The sequence below is a fragment of the Asterias amurensis genome, chromosome 9 (assembly GCF_032118995.1).
Source record: "Asterias amurensis chromosome 9, ASM3211899v1".
Taxonomy (NCBI): Eukaryota; Metazoa; Echinodermata; class Asteroidea; order Forcipulatida; family Asteriidae; genus Asterias; species Asterias amurensis.
The window spans coordinates 3,430,071-3,454,961 of NC_092656.1; the positions used below are offsets into that span (position 1 = coordinate 3,430,071).

The 24,891-nt window shown below is 37.9% G+C and overlaps 1 protein-coding gene across 1 annotated transcript; it reads right to left on the reverse strand.

Annotated features, from left to right (window-relative positions):
• Positions 1-1,441: 1,441 nt before the first annotated feature.
• On the reverse strand, positions 1,442-24,250 carry LOC139941487 (stimulated by retinoic acid gene 6 protein-like). The gene is made up of 19 exons (XM_071938015.1): positions 23,878-24,250; positions 22,507-22,573; positions 21,421-21,518; positions 20,359-20,498; positions 19,570-19,690; positions 16,238-16,304; positions 14,675-14,791; positions 13,988-14,058; positions 12,654-12,768; positions 11,806-11,962; positions 10,221-10,296; positions 9,743-9,821; positions 8,822-8,870; positions 8,080-8,197; positions 7,280-7,399; positions 6,315-6,472; positions 5,428-5,634; positions 4,325-4,530; positions 1,442-3,668 (listed from the first exon to the last, which is right to left on the reverse strand). Exons 1-19 carry the CDS (start codon positions 23,904-23,906, stop codon positions 3,507-3,509), a joined length of 2,157 nt encoding a protein of 718 aa, XP_071794116.1. The 5' UTR covers positions 23,907-24,250; the 3' UTR covers positions 1,442-3,506.
• Between the last annotated feature and the right edge of the window lie 641 nt (positions 24,251-24,891).

The following is a 24,891-nucleotide window of genomic DNA, read 5'->3' on the forward strand; positions in this document are numbered from 1 at the left end:
TGTATAATGACAAAACAAATTAATTGTTCATTGTATATTAATTGACATAAAGAATTAAGTTGTGAAATTTATTATTGTATAAAAAGCAACAAAATCAAGGTATAATCAAAAATTGTTACAGTAAAAGATTTAAAACTTACCTATATTTAACTCTCTTTTTTCCTGCATGTAAATGGCAGCAATAAAGAATTTTAAAAAGCATTGTTGTCGTATAGGTCAATATTATAATATATATTATTTCCTAAAAAGATAGTCAGAAATATGTTTTTCATCAAATGTGGATCTAACATTCAAAACATTAGGGGTTTCTTTTTCAGATGCCATTCAACATACAATGTCATGTTTACCACATTTGACTGGTATCCAGCTCATTCTTTGTTAGAGCCCTTGGCCAAAAATGCAGAAAGATTGTCAACAAAAGAAACAATTTTTTTGCCTTTCAGGCTTTATGAGCTTTTATGAGCTTGAGCTTGAACAAACTTTATGAGCTTGAGCCTGGTCTGTATCAAAATTTAGTTTCAAGGTGATTTTTGAAATTTGAGCGATACATCAAACATCATAAATGGAACCATACAAAACTTGGGCTACATTATTAAATTGAGGGCAGGGAATGGCTTTAAAACATTTGAGGTCAAGTCAGGGCAGGGAAATGCTTATTTGTTTGTTTGTTTGTTTTTCTCTAAGGGGTATGGTTAATTGTAGTTTGTTGGTTTTGTTTGTGGAGACGGAATAATCTGTCAGATTACCGATGTTTCAAGAATATTAAAACAAACATCAGTGGTAGTGTGGAGTGTTTTTGTCTGCCAACAAAAGATAATTTTTATTCATAAATACCTCAGACAGTTTCGCTATTCCTATTGGTGGAGAGGAATCACGTGGGTGTGTATAAACCTTTGTTTATGACCGGTAAAAAGTGTAAATTCATGGGCGTGACACGCGACCTTGCACCTGTTCTTATAAGACAGTTTCTTCATTCCTATTGGTCGAGAGCAACGGCTGAAACAGTTGTGCCACATCACGCGATACGCGTGAAGTGCACAGCATTCCCTTATAACGAGTTGTTTACCCGAGGGCGACGGAGGGCTTTAACAATTCATAGCTGGAGGGATGTTGTGTTGAAATAAACCATTTAACAAATATAATTTTTGCATTTATTTTACTTTTTGACCAAAAAGTGATGATATTTTTGACTGAAAAGGTATTTATGAATGGGAATCAAAGTGTGTTGCATCGGTTTTCAACTAGTGGTTTAAACCCGCCGAGGCCTGGTTCTGTAAAATTATCGAGAACCACACCTCGTTGGGATTAAACCACTAGTTGAAAACCTCTTCACCACACATTGATTCCCTTATTATACAATGGGTCAACTGGGGGAGCAAACAACCAAAATTGCAGTTATTAAAAATAAAAAATAAATAATAAAAAAAAAGACTCGGGTTGATTACATTGAGAAGACGGCTGGACCACGTCAAAGGTCTATTCTTCATCCTTGATACATTTATTACATGATTTCTTTTGTCCAAGAATAATTAACTCCCATTTGAAAACCTTTGCTCATTTCACCTTGTGCACTGTGAGTAAAAAAAAAAAGGAATGCTATACCTTTAAATTAATATAATAAATTCAAGTTCAAAAGTTTTATATCACTTATTGTACAGATTTGCATAATGAGTATATATATATATTTTTTTTTTAAATCCAAGCTTTGATTGAAGTACTGAACACTAGTTAAAAAATCTCTCGCACCAAGCCTTTCTTTAAAAAAAATTCCTTATTTGTTTTCTTAAAATGTTAGGTTTTAAGGCACTTTCAGCAAAACATTTAGGTTAAAAAAAATAACTTTACCATTATTAACAATGATAGTGAGCAATTCTTGCTATTTAAAAGATCTGGCACCACTTTGAAAACATTTTAGGCTTTTAAAATCATGCTTAAAAAATAATACTGAATATAAAGAAACATGTATATACAAAAAGATACCGATTAGATTCCCATTAAACAGTTGTGTTGGTCCAAGATTTTGAGGTTACTCAAGAACGAGTAACATATATTCCAGGTTGTTGGGAATTAAATTTACATGAAAAATTATTGAGATATTACATATAATCTAGATTAAAGGGAAGGTATGAGTTTGGTTATAAATTTTCTTTTTAATAACGACAATAAAAGCATGTGGTTAGATACCTACATGATGTTCTTTAGTATATATATCATTTTGAGAAACATTTCACTTTAAAGTATCATTCATAAATACCCCAGACAGTTTCTCTACTCCTATTGGTGGAGAGCACGTCACGCGGGTGTGCATAAACCTTTTGTTAATGACCGGTAAAAAGTGTTAATTCATAAGCGTGACACGCGACCTTGCACCTGCTCTTATAAGACAGTTTCTTCATTCCTATTGGTCGAAAGCAATGGCTGAAACAGTTGTGCCACATCCCCGATATGCGCGACGCCCACAGCATTCCCTTATAAGGAGTTGTAAACGCGAGGGCGGCGGAGGGCTCTACCATTTCATAGCTGGAGGGGTGTTGTGTTGAAAGAAATCATTTAACAACTATAATTTTTGCATTTATTTTACTTTTTGACCAAAAAGTGATGATATTTTTGACCGAAAAGGTATTTATGAATGGGAATCAAAGTGTGTTGAATCGGTTTTTAACTACTGGTTTAAACCCACCGAGGCCTGGTTCTTTATAATTTACCTCGACTTCGTCTCGGTAAATTATCAAGAACCAGGCCTCGTTGGGATTAAACCACTAGTTGAAAACCTCTTCACCACACATTGATTCCCTTAGTTTTGGTGACGCCGTGGCCTGGAGATATTTTCACTGCTCTCGAGCCACCGGGGCCACCGTTAATTTTTAACCCCTGAGCACAAGTTGGCGCTACCGCAAACTGATATAAATTGATACCTAACCAAGCACTTTAAACCCCATGTAATTAAACAGCTCCTGAAATGTTGTTTGTCTACAAAATTCTAATATAACATAACCAATAAGAAATTCATGTGGAGCATAATTTGTTGCTGATTACAGATTTTAAAACATACATTGACAAAAATATGAATCTTCACATATTTCATATTTCACAGCCTTCAATTTAGATATGGCTTAAAGGCAATGGCAACTATTAGTAATTCCACAAAATAATTATTAGCATAAAAACTTACTTGGTAACGACCAATGGAGGGCTGTTGATAGTATATTATATAACATAGTGATAAATGGCTCTCTCTGAAGTAACATAGTTTTTGAGAAAAGGGTTATTTCTCACTCAAACATTAAAATAATTCAAGGTCTGAAGCCCTTTATTATGCATCTGAAAGCACACAAATTTGTGCAAAAAGAGGGTTTTTCGATCATTATTCTCTTGTCCAATTGAGTCCAAAATTTCACAGATTTTTTATTTTATACATATGCTGGGATACACCATGTGAGAATACTGATCTTTGACAATTACCAAAGTTGTCTAGTGCCTTTAGGTCTACTACAGCCACGGCAGATTTAACAGAATGAACTAGGTTCGTCTGGTTTTGTTTTGGACGAGGAAGAACCTTTTGTTTCTTGAATGGTGAGTGTGGGTTTGATGTCATCTACAAGAAGGTCAGCAACTTTAATCACATCAATACTGCTTATCTTCTTGTCCAGATGGTGGCGTTTTATCACCTGACAGGAAAAGAACGAGGGTTATTTGCAAATACCAAAACAACAACAGCCCTGTTCCCATTGGCCTGTTTTGCAGGCCTGTGAGTGGACCCTTAAAAAAGAGCTGAAACCCAACATGATGTAAGAATGATCGTGTAACGTCAAGTGTGCGCGGCGTTCGCATTTACGCTGGTCGAATTGGGGCACCAATTAATCCAGTAACTAGGCTTATCTTACATTATTGTAGTTGTACATTATTGTTGCCAAGCATGCCAAGCTTATATAAGGGGAGAAGAAAAAAGAAATTATGAAAAAAAAAAAAAAAAAAAATGTAAAATCCGCCTGATCAATACAAAAACGGATATCCGCTTTAAAGCAGAGATTTCACAGGCCTGTTGGTGTTAAAGTACCGCAACTTTTCTGTAGAATGACAAAATTAAATCCAACGGGGACCCATGGTAAACTGACCTCCCTGTCAACTTACCGCCAACTAACAGGCTGAAAGAGGTTGCGGAAGACTTCCGCGCAGCCACGGTAACTTAACAGTGTTGCTAAAAAGTCCAATGGGAATAGCTCCACGCTAAAGAAGCCTCCTCCTAAATAAATGTCACTTTATTTCCATTTATCCCTGATTCACTTTTAATATTAGTACCATCTGTAAGAGCAAAGAAGCTTACCTCTACCATATGCGGCATCATGTTACGTTGGGCGCCACCTTCCGCGCCGATGGCCACAGTTTTAAGTTCTCCGTTCTGCATGGTGACTTCTTCATCCAAGGAAACGGCAGGGCGCTTACGTAGTTGAATCAGAGACGGGTTGTTGATGAGTGTGATTGCCAAGTGCCAACGGAAGTACTTGAATAAACCTATGGGCTGTGTTGGCCCTGAACAACAAAAAAAACAATATTTATTATTCGAGACAGCCTAAATTGTATTAGGGAAGATGTTCAAAAAGCAACCTTATGAGAGACATAACAGTAAGTTTAAAGGAGCATGTTGCCTTGGATCGGACGAGTTGGTCTATGAAAAGCGTTTGAAACCGTTTGTTATGAAATGCATATGGTTAGAAAGATGATTTAAAAGTAGAATATAATGATCCACACAAGTATCACTCAAAATTGCACAGTTTTCATTTTTTTTGTCACGAACTAACACGGTCGGCCATTTACGGGAGTCAAATATTTGACTCCCATAAATGGCCGACCGCATATTTGTGTAGATCATTGTATTCTACTTTTACAACATCTTTCTAATCATATCGATTTTATAACAAGCGGTTAAAAAACGCTTTTTTAATGACATCCTCAATACAATCACAAACATTGAACTACGGAAGAGGGTAGTGTCTTTAAAGGAACTGGACACTGTATTGGTATTTACCCAAAAAAAATATTTGTTAGCATGAAAACTAACTGTGTAAGCAGCAATGGAGAGCTGTTTGTAGTATAAAACATTGTGAGAAACGGCTCCCTCCAAAGTAATGTAGTTTTTGAAAAAAGAGATAGTTTCTCACTCAAATATTAAAAGACTTCAGGCCTGAAGAATTTATTAGGGATCTGAAAGCACACAAGTTTGTGCAACAAGGGTGTTTTGTTTTTCATTATTCTCTTGCAACTTCGATGACCAATTGAGTCCAAATTTGCACAGATTTGTTATTTTGTGCATATGTTTGGATACACCAAGTGAGAATACTGGTCTGAGACATTTACCAAAGGTGTCCAGTGCCTTGAATGGGTACCAGGGGACTTGAGTACAGAGAAGAGGGTCAAACATTCCAATACCTTTTTCCTCATCTGTTGACTCTTCAAGATCGCTGTAAGCGCTAATATCCTGGCTGATGGTAAAACCGCGATCGGTCAAGCGTTTCATTTTGCGATGTTTCTTTTGTGACTTGAGGACATCAAACACCATGAGGTGACAGAAGGTGACGAGGACGGGGTTACTGTGCGCATTCTCTGTGTGCATATTGCCAACGTACACGTTGTAGACTGCAAGAAAATCGTCAATATAGTGAGGTGTTAGTTGGTTTGCTGTTGTAACAATATTAACAATAACATTATAAAGGGCTTCTTGTAGACGATGTGACCTCTGACGTCACTCGAAACCCATAACATGATTCGCGCACATACCGCCGGGCAAAACCTTTGTATTTTGGCAGCCAGCTAGAAAGTGTATGCAATCTTACCATGAATACGCGACGTTTTGCCCAGCGAAACATGACGTATACAGTGTTTTATCAACAGAGGGCGGTTTGAATGTAAACATAGGTCACATCGTCAATAGAGCGCTCATATCCGTCACTCAGTGACGCTCAAGGCGCTTCATTCAACATTCAGTATTTTCCTGTAAGGTATTGTGGATTTTGAAGCGAGAGACTAATTTCTTTACATATCACCATGTAATGGTTTACAAGTTACTGTGGCACAATATGTAGTTAATGAGACGAGAAACACCAGGGCGAACCCTTCTCTTTTTCAGAAAAAAACACTGAGCTCTTGTATGGCATTACACAAGACACATGACCAAGGGCTTGATGTCCCATCTGAAGGACGCAGCAGTAATAGTTGAGTGTTTGCTTAAGACACAAGTGTCACAACCAGGACTCGAACCTACACTCTGCAAAAGAAAATCATCTATTTGATGAGAAAGGTAGTAAACTTAATCTTACTTAGGTCTGGCATGCTTGGCATCAAGATGGGTAGATCAATCCTCGGCAGAAAGAGAGTAAGACTAACAATTCCGATCAGGTAGCGGATAATCGCCATGATGATACCATACAGCGTATTCAAGAACATCATAACAAAGGAGAAGATCAGGAACCAGACCCTATGTTTAGGACGACGAAAGCAAATCAAAAAGTTAGATAATTTTCACTCTTTCAAATTCCATGCTTGCTAAGGGGAAGAGTTCATTTTAATATTAGATCAAAGGTGCAGGTCGCCTTCCACCTGTTCGAACCACGCCGGGGGCACTATGTGGATTTGGTTGTTAGTCCCTTTGTATGGCCAAAACAACAGGCAAGATCTATAGACAAAAAGAAAATTACAAAGCTAGACAGTTCTTTTATTCCTGCTTGCTTAGCAGATGGGTTCATCTGTGGTAATAGTGAATTGGGCGGTCGGGTCGGCGTATTGGTGTCTTTCCTCGCCTTCCACCTCTAGGACCTCGATTCGAATTATGCCGGGGTTGCGTTTTCAGTCCATATGCCAGTATAGATATGAGGTCTTGGTCTCGAACAAAAGGTATTGGTCGCGTTCTCGGACTGCAAGGTCTTGGGCCGAGCCCAAAATGGCGAATTTGGCTACAGCTTCAGCTAGATCAGCGCACCTGCCAGTGTTGAAGAACAGGCTGACGTGGGCGAACTAGCCGTAGTCATGTAGCTGTAGCCGAAGTCCCCATTCCGGACACGGACTAAGTCTTGGTCTTGGTCTTCGTCTCGGTTTTGATCTGAGTCTTGGTTTTAGTCTGGGTCTTGATTTTAGTCTGGGTCTTGATTTTAGTCTGGGTCTTGGTTTTAGACTCCAACACATAGTGTTGCCTGACACGATCTGTTCAGTTTCATTGAGTTTAAAGTTATATGATACAACAAGGCGAAGGTGCAAAAGTTTGAATTCAAAGTGACTACAAGCTTACTTGTGTTGTATCGCTAACGGTCGATCCTCATCGTCTTCCTTAATCTTGTCTTGGACGAACAGAAGTCTGACAAAGAGCGTCTGGCAGAACATCACCGACATCCCGACAACTGCTGATGGTCTGTGAACAAAGAGATCAAATAGAAAACATATTGTGAAATTCATTTTTGTATCATATGAAGAACTAGCGTGCATCTGCCCAACGCCTTTCACAGCGACCCGTTCAAAACATGAAATTCCCGACAAATTCACACACTTGTGAGACAATTTCATTTGTGTATACAAATAAAATTTTTGATTGCATTATATTCAAACTGGTTTGTTTGTAGTGATCTAAAACTTTGCATGGTGGAACTACCATTGGGTGAGGTTCGCGGTAGTGTGTTAATCTCTTTTGAGTTGTGTTGGTTCTAAAAAGAACCAGTGGTTGACGACTCAACATTTTGATCAGTATGCTCTGATCGACTTCAGAAGACCATCAGAGCATACTGATCATTCTCCTGTAACGGTTGAAAAGGTGATGTGGCGTAATATGCAGACGATCAAACCAGGAACACCAGGGCGAACCCCTGCTCTTTTTGGTAAGTGCACTTGGTTCTCTTACGTGCATTCACAACACACGGACCAACAGCTTTACGTCACATCCAAAGGACTAAGCAGTGATAATTAAGTGTCTTGCTTAGGGACACCAAGTGTGACGACCGGGACTCGAACCCACACTCTGCTGAACAGAAACATCATGGCTTGAGTCCGGTGCTCTTATCAGCTCGGCCACAGTTATAAACTTTGGAGGGTACTCACAGAACAAGTTCTAATATGATGTTGATGAGGATAGCTTCCATGTTCCAAATGATGGCTCGAATGAGCATAGCTAATCCACCAATGAGGAGGAAGAGGAGCAACTGAACACTTATGTAACCTGAGAGGGCAGAAACACAAAAAGACTTGAAAGCAGGGTTCGAATTTAACACTGGACCACAGGCTGGGCTGGCCCTACGGCAGTAAAATCATGACAGGACAACAGTAATGGTGTGACTCATGAAACTATTTTTATAAAAACTTTATTTGTTATGTAATACTGTTAGATTAGCGCCCTCGGGGATTCCATTTTAGAGGGGCTTACTTTCATAATCACTTTGAGACACGGTGTATATTATTATTATTATTGGTTTATTAAAAATGCAAACATGGCGACCAAAAAGCCGAATTGCGGATACATATATACAAAGAGTAAAAATACAATAATTATTACTATAAATCTATTAAAATTTTAGAAAAAACATTAAAGTTAAACATACTCGTATATAGCGCTATACAAAAAATGATTATTATTAATATAACATCCTTAGACGAAGACCTAAGTGTTTATCTTCATGAACAGATTCATGTCAATAAAATAACAGCTCTACTGGGAAAAAGTAAAAACAGAACAGCTGAGTCAAGCGTAAAGTAAATAGAGTAAAAGGGAACACACTGGGAACAATTTCCTCAGTTTATACCCAGTTCAGAAAAAAATGTTGTACATGTTCTATAGATTTGCTACCTGTTAGGAAGAAGGCCACTTGGAATCCGATGTATTTTAAGCTACCGACCTATAACAAAAATCAAAGATTTTTCAAAATAATCAGTCCAACAAATTTACAAATAAAAGCAATCTAGCATTCACCGAGGCAAAAATGCAGGTTTTGTTGAACTGATTATGGTTATGAGCATACAACCATAATCAGAATCCAACAATTTGGCTGTTGAATTACCGTTTGGTGTTGGATTTTGTAAGAGTGAGGAAAGATCCTTGTATAATATTAAAGGGAGTTAAAGTTACCTTGGTCAAGCTTTCAATGGGGTAAGGCATAAGACCATAGACAGCGTCCAACAGTTCGGGTGTCGAATAACTCAATGGTGTTGGATTTTGTACGAGTGAGGAAGTATTTTAAAGCCATTGGACACTTTCTGTAAACAATATTGTCCAAGGCTCACACTTCGTGTACAACAACTTATATATAAAATAACAAACCTGTGAAAATTTAGGTTCAATCGGTCATCGGAGTCGGGTAAAAATAACAGAAAAACCCACCCTTGTTTCCCCACGTTTCGCCGTGTCATGACATGTGTTTAAAATAAGTCCGTAATTCTCGCTATCGAGAATTGATATTGTTTTAATTTTTTCTCAAAAAGTAAAGCATTTCATGGAATATTTCAAGATAAGTCTTTCACCATTACCTTCTGTAAACCCTGTAAATTATTTGTAAATCTGTGAACTTTTATTTATTTTTTCTGTAACGAAGTGTATAATGGCTTTAAGTAAGTTAATCAAGGGTGTTATGGTTAAAAAGTCAAGCCAGAAAAACTGAAGTGAAGTGGCTTACAGACCGACGAAATATCACACACAATTAAAGTACATCGATATCTTATTATTATATTATTACTATACCTGAAAGCTAGTGAAAGCTACAGGAATACTTACAATATATGCTTCAGTTGGCAATTTCAGATGCGGTGGTAGAGGGTCTCTTTTGCCAGCAAATAAGTTCAACAAGTGTGTTCTGAAAAGTAAAGGACATTGACAATGGAGAATATAAAATACTTTTAAAGAAAACAAAACTCAGAAACATAAAAAGAAACTTGCATTTCTGAGGTTTTCAAGATGCTGTTTTTTAGTTACTCATCATGGATGTGTGGTGAGCACAGGAAGCTACTTTCTTTAAAACCACTACAAACTTAATATTTTGTTATTATTTATGCATGTTTTCAGGAGAAAGGGGTACCCTGACCCACCCAATCCAAGCCCCAGAGCCCCCCTGATTGATTCTTCAGGTGGAATAAAAAAACAAGACGTTTTCTAAAGAACAAATTTACACTGCAAACTGTATATAGCCACAAGGTGATACCGCAAACCAAATCAGATTGGTTGCTCACCATTTAATGCCTCAAACCCATTTTACCTGTAGTTCTTTAAAATTCCTGGGATGTACGAGAGAAGGAGGAAAACCGCCAAGCCGAATGACACATACCAAGAAACTGCAGTTACAAGAGAGAAAAGTAATACAAATTACTATTTATTATTATTTATTTCTGGAAATGAAACTAAAGATGCCCCTACATTAACCTTAAAGCTGACTTTGCCGAACCTCTACCATATATTGAAAAGTTTTGGGACTTTTTGTACAACACAAAACACAAACGTCCACAGATTGACATTAAAATCACACAATTTAAAGATGATGGTCGAAAGTTTCCCTTGAAATATTACTTGCTGAGGTGCTGCAGTTTTTAAGATATGAGTAAAACAATATCACCAAAATAATTTGTCTCATTAAGACAACAATTATTTAAGCATATACAACAGATTTACGCGACTCTCCTAAAAACATTGCTCTGTGATTTTCACTTTGATGACCATATAAAGCTGAAACTTCTACAGGTAAATTATCTCACATACATCTTCAACTCTTTTGTTAATCCTGGCCAGCTTGAAATGGGTTGTCTCTGTCCCTAGTTCCCTGCTCTTCCCTCCCCCACCATGTTTTCCTGTCCTCTCCCAATCTACCCTACTCTCTCATCTATTCTCACATGTTTCTTGTTGTATCCAAACCTTTATGTCAGTCATCATCATTCAGGACCAGTGCTTTAGTTGCCATTATTTAGCATGTATGCCTTTATGTAGTTCTGTTCAACATATTTTTTTTTTTTTCCTATTACTATAATCTTATTTGCAATTATATGTATTGTTATTGTTCTTTATGACATGGCCGAATAAATAATAATAATAATAATGACATGGCCAAAAACTTGATCTAAACCCTTTAACCCAGCCCTGAGACAGTGCCACCATGGTGTAACTGTATTTCACTGCACTTATTTGCATTTTTATGCATAACTTAACTAATAATTATTTTTAAATATCAGGCTTCCGTGTCATCCAACTTCATACCTTCATAAAACAGACTATTAAAGTTGAACGGCCATGCTAATCAGGTGGTCATGTAGTGATTGATTCCACATGTGGTGGTCAGGGCTGTCCCATTGCTTTGTGTACGAAGCTATAGAGCAAATGCTACTGCATTGGACCATGATTGGACTTTTTGATGGTGTGTTTTGGAAGGAAATTTAAATGCCATTTTTAGCACAACCTGTAGAGTGTCCGTGGCTGTTCATAGCAGTTGTTTACTCCACCCAACCCCTGCTGAATTGTACCTTTTTGGTTCTTATTAGAATGCAAAAATCTTTAATCTGAAGACAGACATATTTGTTTTATTTATTTTTTTTTTTTTGGGGGGGGGGGGTTTCCACAACAAAAAAGTGCAAAAGAGCTTAAATCCAAGACTATTAGCAAATATTTTGTTTATTTATTTTTTGTTGTTGCCAACTTATACCTAAACCCTCTGAAAGGTGTTGGGTGTAACAAATATTGGAAATAACTTTATTTACCCAGGCTAATTAAGATTTTCCTGAGCACAGTAAACTGCAGTGGGTCTCCTGCAGGGAGATGCAGTTTTTTGTCAAACGCATGGAAGGGTTAAAACAAACCTGTTAAGGTATAATGAGCCTCGTCTATCTTCTCTGCAATATCGGCAGCTGCGGCAGTCTCATTCTTCAACTCAAATTGTGCCTGCGCTAATCCAGAGATAAGCGCCATGGCTTGGTTGAGCACTTGCAATCCAAATATGACAAACCATAGAGCAACCTGTCAAGAAATGAAACACAAAACAAATTTTGTGAGGATAGGTCTTAAACGGGGAAAAAAAAACAATCAATAATGATTGTTTCTTAAAAATATAAACATTATTTGGGGTTGAACGAAGACAAATCGACTGAAGCAGAATTTGAACCCGTGACCTCCGGGTGCTCTCCAACCTGAGCTATCTAGCCCCATGTTGGCACTCTCTCTATTTTGCCAATATCTATATATTGTAACCCAGTCAGTTTCCCTTGTGATTTTATATTTGAGATAAAACATAAACCAAACACTCACTTTTTGACAATGTGAATATTTTATGATGCAGTTTTTTTTCCAAATTTTTAAATCAATTAAAAACCAGAGGAATAGAATATTTGTTATGCTTTCTGTAAACTGAACATAAACTCTAGCTGTTTAAATGTTCCACTTTATCCAGCCATCTCAGCAAAGGTAAGTAAAACAATTTGTAAATTGCTTTTGCCCCAGTTTTTTGTGTTTTACCATGCATGGGAAAATATTCTTTCTATGATGGCCTTTGTTTTCTTGACATTATCAAGTCTTTGTGACATTGATATTCTGCAAAACAAAATTGCTCCAGCAATTCCCCAAAAAATAAATCCCTCACAGAGGCGATGAATAATTTTTTTTTTTACCAAAAATTAAGTGATTATAAGAGCCAGTTCGTAGCTCAACATACCTGGTACAAGCCGAATACCGACATAGTACAAGCCATGAACAGCCTCGTAGGATACTTGAAACCAGGGTGGGGTTTGTAGTTTCGGAACACTTTAGCACGCCATCCTGTGTACACTCTGTTAAAATCAAATAATGTGATGATCAAATACGGGAATTCACAATACAGAACACCCTTTTTGGTGAGGTAATTTTCCCCCAAAGCAGCAAAACAAAATATGCCTTTGGTTTGTGGAACCGTTGGATTGTATTAATCCTATATAAACTTAGATACATCAAATAAAACTAAACATTGTAAAGTTCGTTTTAAAAGGTGGTTGCTTTTTTGAGAAAGTTGCAAAAAGTCTTGAGCGAATCTGTCCAAGAACAAGCCGTAGTAGGAATACACAATCTGAAAAAACGTTACTGACAACAATGCTTCTCTAATTCAAATTTGGGGGCATAAAAACAGATATAGTCTTCATTAACCCACTTTACATCAAAGTAAAACGTTTCTCAACATGCTTTATACTATCGAAAGCTGCTGTAGGCTTACAACCAAAAGTTTTTATTTCCATTAATTTTAGAGTAATTACCAAACATTTACCTTCGCTCTAAAGGGAATGTACACGTTTGGTAATTGTCAAAGACCAGTCTTCTCACTTGGTGTATCCCATCATAAGCATCAAATAACAAGCCTGTGAAAATTTGGGCTCAATTGGTCATCGAAGTTGCAAGAAAATTATAAAAGAAAAAACACCCTTGTTGGACGAATTTGTGTGCTTTCAGATAGGAATAAAAGACTTCTAGCAAAAAGTCTTTAATTATTTTAGTGAGAAATTACCTCTTTCTCAAAAACTACGTTACTTCAGAGGGAGTCGTTTCCCATAATGTTTTATACGACCAGCTCTCCAATGCTCGTTACCAAGTCAGTTTTTAAGTTAATATTTGTTTTGATTAACTACCAAACGTGTACCTTCCCTTTAACACGAGATGAAAACTACAGAACTAACTTCATACCAGTTTAAATGATTGATGAACGGCACTATACTTACTCCTCTTTGGATTTGCTCAACAGATTTCGGACATAAATTGCTTGATGCGTCTTCATCAGCTTCAAACGTGTACCTTCCCTTTAACACGAGATGAAAACTACAGAACTAACTTCATACCAGTTTAAATGATTGATGAACGGCACTATACTTACACCTTTTTGGATTTGCTCAACAGATTTCGGACATAAATTGCTTGATGCGTCTTCATCAGCTTCAAATGTGTACCTTCCCTTTAACATGAGATGAAAACTACAGAACTAACTTCATACCAGTTGAAATGATTGATGAACGGCACTATACTTACACCTCTTTGGATTTGCTCAACAGATTTCGGACATAAATTGCTTGATGCGTCTTCATCAGCTTTTCCTCTGGCTGAAAAAATAAAATAAAAACATAGATGAGAAATTTAATCATTACATCAAATAAAAAGAGTATGTACAGCAGGGGTATTACACATTTCGTTTTTGTTGAAAAGAGAAAACAAGCCAAGAGTACCGGACTCAGCAAAATGTTGGTTCAAGTCCCGCTCGTGGCACATTGTTCCCTTCAGCAAGATGCTTTACTAAAACTTTCAAATAGGACATTAGGTTGTAGGTACTTGGATGGTAGAACCCAGAACACTTATCAGGGAAGAATTGGGGGGGGGGGGTAACCTCGGTGTTTCCGGTTCAAATAGCAAGCACCCATGAGTCAAGTTTCAGCTATACAGTGGTTAAGTTCACTTATGAGGCAACCTTGGTATAATTACCAGAAATACATAATTTGTATTGTATTAATTTTATTTTAAAAAGTTGGATCAAACCCCATACCCTGTGGAAGGGTTACACAAAGGTAATAGCAAAATTTAAGACTTACTTAGAAGGAGAGGTTTAGCATGAACAATATCATACTTGGTTTTCCTTTAACTTAAAAGCAGAGAATATGTACTTGGCAACACAAATCATCATAATAAAGTTGGAAAAAAAAAAAGATTTAAGAGATGGATTACCGTTAAATTTATTCCTTTGTAGCGTTTGATAAAGACTCGGATAAACTCAACCAAGAAGTACACGGAGAGGAGGAAGAGACAAATCATCACAGGTATCTGAGGAACAATCTGCGGTATCTGTAAAAAAAGAAGGAAAAAACATCAATTGTTTTCTTCTTGTAACAATACGGTAATCTTTTCAGACATGCAAGAAGCCATTTGCAAGTCTAATTTGAAAGGGAAGGTACACGTTTGGTAATTGTCAAAGACCAGTCTTTTCACTTGGTGTATCCCATCACAAGCATAAAATAACAAGCCTGTGAAAATTTGGGCTCAATTGGTCATCGTTGTGAGCAAATGATGAAAGAAAAAACACCCTTGTTGGACGAGTTTGTGTGCTTTCAGATAGGAATAAAAGACTTCTAGCTAGAAGTCTTTTATTATTTTAGTGAGAAATTACCTCTTTCTCAAAAACTACGTTACTTCTGAGGGAGTCGTTTCCCATAATGTTTTATACTACCAACAGCTACCCAATGCTCATTTTTAAGTTAATATTTGTTTTGAGTAATTACCAAACGTGTACCTTCCCTTTAATATGTCTGGTACATTGACTTGCCCAGTCACAATTTGTTACTTTTTATTTTGTTTTCCTTTTTAGATGATTTTCAGGCATTTGATGGCAGTTTGTCAAAAACAGATGAAATCTCCAAGAGTTTGTACTGTGGATAAGTTTCTTCTGTTTATGTACAGCTGGTATTATGTGGAAACCAGAATGGCTTTTACAGTCTCCCGTGGACATTTGTGGCGAAGACCAGTTGGGCAGGAGAGTAATAATAATATCAAAGTCTTATACAGCACACGTATCTACCAACAAGGTACTCAAGGCGCTGAGTATAAATAAAAACTTTCAGAAAGATAGATTATTGAAGTGATGAATTCTGAGACCCAATTATGTAGCAACTTATAGGGGTTTACAAGGTTCTACGTTGCAGTTAGCAGCCACAGCCAGGAACACCGAGGCGAAACCCCTTCGCTTTTCGATAAAGTGCACTGGTTTCTTGTACATGCATTACACAACACATGGGACCAACGGCTTTACGTCCCATCCGAAGGACGAAGCAATGGTTAAGTGTCTTGCTTAAGGATAAGTGTCACGGCTAGGGATTCGAACCCGCACTCTGCTGATCAAAAACACCAGAGTTTGAATTGGGTGCTCTTAACCGCTCGGCCACGACACTTACATCAATAGTATTAGGATTGACGATTCAGATCGATGCAAGATAAAAAGGGGAAAATGGAAACAGGAACCTTCCAAGCAAAAATCAACAAATTGATAAAGCATTTGTAAGTAGGATTTGAAAACATTTGTTGACATAACATTTAAACTAAGCCAGATTATAAGCAAAGGGAAACAGGATGTTTTCCAGATTCAAATATTTTTGTGAGAAACGACTTCTTTCTCAAAAACTCTTGTTACTTCAGAGAGAGCCGTTTCTCACAATGATACTATCAACAGCTCTCCATTGCTTGTTAACCAAGTAAGTTTTTATGCTAATAACATGTGCCTTTAAGTGTTGTACTGACCTGTAAGGTTGTCATATTATGCTCTGCTCGCTCACAGCTTATGCAAAACAGCACCATCATAACAAACCTAAAATGAACGAAACCACATGGACACATCATCTTTAACACAAACAGTCATCAAAATGTTCACTCAAAAACTTGTCCTTTTTTCAAATACAGCAAGGTTGGAACACAACTACTCCTCTATATCTTTCTAATTTATTCTCAGATGACCACAATAGCATTAATACAAAATCTGGACCAAAAACGATATTTTCTTCACGTCAGATCTGATTAAAATGCTCATGGAAAAAATGGGGGGTAGGGTTAAAACATTGTTTTTGCGTACAGTTTGTCTGGAGGTTTTTAAATCCTGCAGCCTACATGTCATTGTCAATTGTCCAGTTTATCAACCACGCTTTGTGTGACCTAGACATACCATCACAGTTTTGACAAATTCATGTGTAAAAAATCCCAAAATTTGGTAAATTGATGTTTGTACAAATTCTTTTTCAGCAAGTTTCAGGACCAAACACTGTTGAATGCACCTAAAAGAACATTGGGGTCGATTTCACAAAGAGTTAGGACTATGAGATATTAAAAAACTCAAGGCTAGTCCTAAGTTAGGACGAGTAACTCGTCCTACCTCAAGATAAGACTAGGCTTAACTCTTTGTGAAATCCACCCCAGTACACTTATCATTAAAGGAACACGTTGCCTTGGATCGGACGAGTTGGTCAAAACAAAAGTGTTTGTAACCGTTTTTTATAAAATGCATATGGTTGGAAAGATGTTTTAAAAGTAGAATACAATGATCCACACAAGTTTGCCTCGAAATTGTGTGGTTTTCCTTTTACTGTGCGAACTAACATGGTCGGCCATTTATGGGAGTCAAAATTTTGACCCCCATAAATGGCCGACGTGTTAGTCGACGAGGTAAAAGGAAAACCACGCAATTTCGAGGCATGTTTGTGTGGATCATTGTATTCTACTTTTACAACATCTTTCTACCCATATGTATTTTATAAAAAACGGTTACAAACGCTTTTCAAAGACCAACTCGACCGATCCAAGGCAACGTGTTCCTTTAAGAGAAGGGGTTCGCCCCAATGTTTTCTGGAATGGTTGGCTGCAGACTGCGCTATAGTAGGCCTACCTTGTAAACCATTACATGGTGCTGTGTAATTAAAGGGGTCTCAAATTTCAAACATAGCTCCGCATAGTAGAAAAATTAGCGCACTTTGAGATGCCCTGATCAGGTGTGATAAAAAGCTCTATACGAACTGCTTGTTAATATTTTTACCAAATTACCGTTAATACACAAATCAACTGTAGACCATTACCTGGTGCTATAAACGAAATAGGTAACATACTTCAAAATATAGCTCCACATACCTTACATTCATAAATACCCCAGACAGTTTCTCTACTCCTATTGGTGGAGAGCGCGTCACGTGGGTGTGCATAAACCTTTTGCTAATGTACACTGGAGCTCTGTTTATGCACACTGAGCTGGCTTCCGCGTGTCCGGCGCACAAGATTATCACGTGGAACGCGCAATTCATAGCTACCAGCGCTTAGATTACGCGCTGGTAGCTATGAATTGCGCGCGTACACACAACCCACGCGCCTCGAACAGATTCTTCACAAAGTTTTGGAAAGAAATATTTCAAACCTCAAATTTTCAACTATTAAAGTGTCTATAAGTGTATTTTCTTACGTTTTTTAACAAAAGGGCATTTATGAATGGGATGACAAGTTCTTCAACGTCCAATTAAAACCTTGCAGGGTCGTTGACGTGCGATATAGGCTTTATCACACGGCCGCCGACCCTGCCGGCTTTAAATGTATGTTGAAGAACTCGTCGCTACCCTTTTATTTTCTTAGTAAATAATACTGATCGCTTTGATACGCCCCTAGGGGTGTGATTAAGGGCTTTATAAGAACACAGTATTATTATTATTGAAATTATTATTATTATTAATATCTATGACAACAATGCTATCTCTGGATTTGGACCTGAGCTGATTGATTTCTTTCAGCTTTAGACAAAAGAGACTGTTCAAGTGGAGTTGAAGACGACATTGTCCGACTAGTACATGTCTGGACTTTCAACCTGTATATTATGCACTCATCGTCAGTCATGTAAATATTTCAGAATTGATTAGCTGATTTCCTCGTTTTGGGGTTACCAAACTTAGTGCCTGAGTTCTCCCCAGGATTTGTCAAAACTATTGGATACTCTGGTCAAAAATGCTTCATTGAAACGAGGTCCTCAAAATGGTTGTCTTTGGTTCTAAAAGCCCTATTGTGCAATCTGGCTGGTTTTATCTTAATTACTTTCGTGAATTTGATCTGAAGTAAATAACAAAATAATTTTCAATTGACCCATGATTCGCTTTTTTATCAGCCCCCAATCACAGCAAAGCCGCAATGCAAGACCTCAAATAAATGCACAAAATCAATTTCTTCCATGATGTATATATCAACAACAAAAATTATATACCGCCATTTCATCAAGACCACATCGTGACCACATAAAACACACTTGGGATGCGTTTTCGCAGCTGGAACCAATAACTGTTTTGGTTGATGGCCAGTGATTAAGCAACGGTAAGTTATTAATTACAATCGCAAAATCGCATCAAAGTTCATGCTTGCTTTCCCATCAATCAGACAACACTTTTACAATTACCTGCAGCCGATTTCACAAAACGCTAGGATTAATCCTATCTTGATAAAACTTAGGATTAACTTAAGGTTTGCATGCTAAAGAGCAGGGCTGGGACTCGTCAAGATTAATCCTAAGTTATTAATAATAATAATAACAATAATAAATTACATTTATATAGCGCATAGTATGAATTAACATCTCTATGCGCTTTACAGAACAACAAATTACAGTTACAACAGAAATATAAACATAATTAACAGAAAAAATACACATACTTATACAAAATATGGAATTGAATCATTACCCCTATGTAAGGGGGGGAAAACAAGACAAAACTAGTTCTTAAATAGTTGGGTTTTTAGAAGTTTCTTGAAAGTGTCCAGGGTTGGTGCAGCACGGATGTTGGATGGGAGTTGATTCCACAGGGTTGGTGCTGAAATACTGAAGGCGCGCTGACCATAGTGTTGTGTGTGTGCTCTTGGGATTGGAGAAGTTTCTGGGACTGGGATCGTAGGGAGCGGGATGGGTGGAGGAGTGCAGAGATATACTGGAATAGTTTGGTGAAATCGACGGCTTGTGCCTTTGATTAGTTTAGAGGAAAGTGGGCCTTACAAATGCTGTATTATTATTATTATTAAAAGAAGAGCAAGGTGATCCAGGAGAAATGACCTCAACTTACCAGAAGACATTGTAGATAAATCCCATGGCATTCGAGAGAAGACGAGACTTGCTGGTGATGCAGGCAAAGGTTGGAAAACAGTCAATCGAGATCTCGATGGTCAGAATGGAACCAACCAATACTACGAGCAACAAAGACAGAATAGAAACAACTCAATCTATCAATCAAAACCAGGGGTGAGAGTTACTACTGGAAAAAAGTCTGAATCTGGGATCCAGAACATGGGAGGTATATTTTCCACTTGTTGATAACCCAGCGCCAGGGAGCAGCAACCCCAGTGCTAGAGAAGTAGATCAAAGAGCATGACTTACGTTATTTGGAGATGTACATGTGCAGCGTTCTTTTCGTTTACCAGGTAGATTTGAAAAAGTCAGAATTCAGATAAAAGTCCAAAATTTTTCATCCCTGCAATACATTAAGTTCCAAATGAATAATAACTGAACAAGTCCTGCAGTCTAGTGTTTTCTAAGCACACCTTTTTTATAACTATTACATGAATAATACTGTGAGGACACAAAATATTTCAAAATGTAATTTACAATGCAGAAGCACTGAAGACAACTAAGCCAAGGGTTGTAATGGAAAACCAATAAATTCTTTGATCCGTCCATATTTCTTATAAAATAGGGACATGCTTTTCAACACTTCCAGCCAGCCAGACCATTTTAAAATAGAATGTTGACTGATCCTGGGGTGTTTTCACTGGCATTTGGCCAGTGGACAGTGTTACGAGAGAACCCTGAATTTTTGATTGGGTGTGATGAGGAAAAGGGGACAATTTGGTCTTACTCTTTGACCATCCTGGAGGCTCTTGATGAAACAGATACGCAGTGTAGTCGTTAAACAGTAGATCCAAGACCATGGAGGAGGAAGCCCCGAAGGCGAGGCAGTAGGCAAGACGGTCATGGTTTTCATATAGATCAACCGGACTATAAGGACATAAAATAAAGTAAGAAATATTTAATAGATGGAAGTTTGCATCGGGAAGAAGAATATTAATTTTAGTTTTACATATATACACCGATGTGTGTTAGCACTGTATACTCGGTACTTTCCCGAGCTATGTGAACAAAAATCACGGGCATATTACTAGGTTGGGATTCGAACCCACCACCTTTGCAATTCTAGAGCAGTGTCTTACCAACTAGACCCCCGAGATTGCCCGGTAGCTCAGAGGCAGACCCGGCTCGAAGGCCGTAGCCTCCATTGCCCCATCCTGATGGTGCCCCTTCAAAAGTTTCCCATTTACTTAAAGATTTTCCCAATAGATTTCCCCTATTGCAAAATGAAAATGGTTTGCACTTTAAAGGATGAAATTCCAGGCTTGTTGTAATTTTGCTAGTTTGCCAATTTGTTCTTCTGCCAACCACCTTCCTTGTCAATGCCATTGCTAAAACTTGTAATTGTGTGTATATAAACATTTTTGGGCCCACTTTGGTACACATTGTTTTAATGCGTGAAGGACAGTAGCTAGACCATGCTTTAATGGTGGGCTCTAAATCCAACTTAGTCCACAAAGGGTGAGCTGCTCAACCAGATTAAAACTATTCCTGTTTAGATACATGTATGGGGCCATCATTGCTAAAGTGCAATCTAGGGGAAATCTGTGCTGGGCAGCACAGTGTATTTTTCTCATAGTGCTGGGCAAAATTTATTAGTTTTGGGCAGGCCGTCCAGCGCCGTCCACCATGGCTACAACACTTGTGAAGGAAACAAACTCGCAAAAGAGAGGTTAAATTTGTCAAATACGCACGAGACTTGCACTGCCGATAATAAATCAGATGAAAATAAACTAAAAGTGACGGTACCCTTTAAAATTTCAAATAGAGATATGGCTTCATAGAAACTTACAAAATAAGGGAGAAATTTTCCCTGAACCAATTGGACTGTCCGGTTCTTCTTTCCTTCTTGGTGCGTTGCATGAAGCTGAGTATTAACACCATAACAACCTGAAACCAAAACCAATTTACCATATGATTCGAAACTGACAGAACAAGACCCAAGGCTACTGCAAGTAGACTGTACTCATGAAAAGAAAATTTTCTGTATCACACAACCACTTTTTCATTCTAAATGATCTAATTTACCTCATTGAGATATCCCTTTTTGTAAAAATGAGTGAAAAAGTGGTTGCAGGATACGGAAAGTTATCCTCATGAAACATGCAAGGTATCAATAACATAGGCCTGGGGCTCAAAATTAGACTGGTTCACACAGGCCATTGCATACCACACCCTTCCATACAGTAATAATAATAATAATAATAATAATAATAACGAAGTCTTATAGCGCACGTATCTACCAAACAAGGTACTCAAGGCGCTGAGTATATACAAACTTTCAGAAAGACAGGTTATTGCAGTGATGAATTTTGAGTCCCAATTAGTTAGCACCTTATATTGATTTACAAGGTGCTACGGTGCATACAGCAGCCACAGCCAGGAACACCGGGGTGAACCCCTTCTCTTTTCGATAAGTGCACTGGGTTCTTTTACATGCGTTACACAACACATGGGACCAACGGCTTTACGTCCCATCAAAGTTTGTCGAAATCAAAAACATCTTATGACATCATTCTAGTAAAAATAGGTGCTATTTTTGAACGGGGAATTATGAATTTGATCCTGACTTGATGATTACATGTTTTTAATCAAAACAACTTTGAATTTTACTTTTGACTTATATGAAAAATACGTCATAAGAATGTACTTGTAAAGACCCTCTAGTTGTTGAAATCCAATGACATCATATTCAAATTTTGCTCTGAAAACAAAAAAGGAATGGACAAACAATTCCGGGTACTCCCAAAATGGTTTTTGTACTTCCAAAATGATGGAAGTGGTAGAAGCCCATTTGTGCGGAGGCGGGTTTTTTGTTGCGTGAGGGCTGAGTCAATATCTTTTTAATGCAAAGTCGAAGTGGGAGGAGCCAACATACCGAAATAGGAAACGAGCAGTGAACCAGGAATCCCCGGTACTCCGTCAGGGTGCATGTCTGATTTTCCCTGTAACATAAAAAATAAAAAAATAAAAAAAATAAAAATTAATTTGACATAAATTAAACAATCGTCCAAATCACCATGTGGTTACTGACACCATGTGGGAAATGACCCGGACTGATTGAACTTTTTTTTTAATCAATGACCTGTGTATTGGAAGAATCATCATGGTTATCAGATAATGGGATTACAGTATAAAAAAAACACCATATTCTGAAATGTGACTTATAAAAAAAAAACTTCCTCTTTGGAATTCCCTAAATGTACAGAAAAGGGTTTTTTTTTAGACACAAATATGTTTCTAATTAAAAGTTACGGCAAAGTTATTTATTGGTTTGGAAAAGTTCCCATATGGCGCCACCACTTTTTCATTCGATATGAAATAATATCTAATTTACTTCAACGGGATATCCCTTTTGGTTAAAATTTAGTGAAAAAGTGATGGCGCCCTACAGAAAGTTATCCATTGGTTTGGTTAAATTAACACTAACAAGTGATGTCTTCATTGTCTTCTCTACAAAAGAAGTTGATGTGATGTTTACAAACATTAGGATGATATAGACCATGTGACCTTTGTTTACAATAAGTGTGACCTTGCACATTCTTTGGCTAGTCTGGTAGCCCTGGTAGAGGAGTCCTGGGCCCAATTTCATGGCTCAACTTACCAAAGCACAGAATCGGCGCTAAACGGAAGCAGGGAATTCTGTGCTTATGGCAGGCGTATTTCACGGGTTAGCGACGAATTTTGGCTTCTGCGTGTGTGTACTCCGCGTAACTAGGCATTCTACGCTTACAAGGCTAGTGCAGAAATTCGGCGCTTGCACATAAGCGGGAATCGTGATCGTAAGCATAGAAATCGGCAGTAAGCAGAGCCATGAAATTGGGCCCTGGGCTAGCTAGTCCATGGCAGGCAAGATACTGCACTGACCATATGGGAAAGTTGACATTCTGTGTCATTATTCCACATAAATAAGTCATGTAAATCCAAGAGTTTTTTATGAAAGAAAAAGTTTGGCAAATTTTGAGATGTGCCCCCTTTCATTATCAAAGGTCGATAGGAATTAGACAGTCCTAGTGCAATCTCCATAAAATATGAGATTTTATGTTTTCTTCCATTAGGTTGTGTACAAGTCGTGCCTGCAGGAAGTCCAGGCTCTGTCACAGAGTCTGTGGCTATTTTGTAAACATGATGTCACAAGCATCGTCTATAGTATTCAGATTAAAATTCAGACAATCCAACATGAAACCATCATGAACAATTAATATTATACACCTGCATTGTTCAACACTGAGGTGACTACTTTACTTACGTCTCCATTTCTGAACTTAATTCCGACATCGATCACGACCAAGATTGTACTCTATTTCGCCCTTGTTGCCAAAGAAGAGTTGACCACCATGTTCATGACCATTCCACTTCACACACACAATGCCGAACTCTGGCTGGCAATATAACTATATGAAGATAAACATATCTCGACACGGAACACCAACTCATATGTGTTTAGTTTTTAATCTGGTGTAATACTTGGCGACGTACCTTGGACTTTCACCGATTAAACTCAGTCACTCGACACCCTGCCGACCTACCACAGTAGTACAGACCGACCAGCATGTCTATCTGTGTGGTGAAGTCCCATTAAATCACGCACAGTATGGTAAAAACAACCCGTGAGAATTACGCGTTGGTAACATCATGACCCCTGAATCATGCGGTGTGTTTATTTTTCAAGTCTTTTAGCGCGGAACATGGAAATGACATCGACTGTTTACACATAGCGCCCCCTCTTGACAATCTTTTACACTGCCACTTTCGCACGGTCGCATTTTTTTCCCAGGACATGACAGGGCCCAATTTCATAGAGCTGCTAAGCACAAAAATTTGCTTAGCATAACATTTCTTACTTGATAAAAACAGGCAAATTTTCATTTGTTGCATATTGCTTGTTACTGATATTCAGCTGTTGTTTGCTCATTCTGAAAATAAAGTGGAAATTTGGTTGGTAATCCTGTGTTTATCCAGGCAGAAATTTCAACATGCAGACGTAACCCTCCTCCCGAGGGTTCCCCCTCCCGAGGGTTACGTCATCGCAACTAGAAATTTCATGTTAAGCAAATTTATGTGCTTAACAGCTCTATGAAATTGGGCCAAGATGAAGCCACTTAGCATAATGGCATGTTTTTTAACAAGCTCAGTAGCAAGTGTTATGAACTTTCCCGAAGTTCTCAATAGCTAGAAAAAAATGGCAATTATTTTTTTCCCAGGACGAACGTGTGCAGATAATTAGCCACGTTTGTCCTGGAAAAAAAAAACGCCACACACC

Bases quoted from the DNA above. Each gene is read 5' to 3' on its own strand.
- LOC139941487 (XM_071938015.1), bottom strand. From the start codon at position 23,906: ATGTCGGAATTAAGTTCAGAAATGGAGAC. The intron at 22,574-23,877 runs GTAAGTAAAGTA...TTTATGTTACAG, and splicing joins TTAAGTTCAGAAATGGAGAC to GGAAAATCAGACATGCACCC. The intron at 11,963-12,653 runs GTATGTTGAGCT...ATTTCTTGACAG, and splicing joins CGGTATTCGGCTTGTACCAG to GTTGCTCTATGGTTTGTCAT.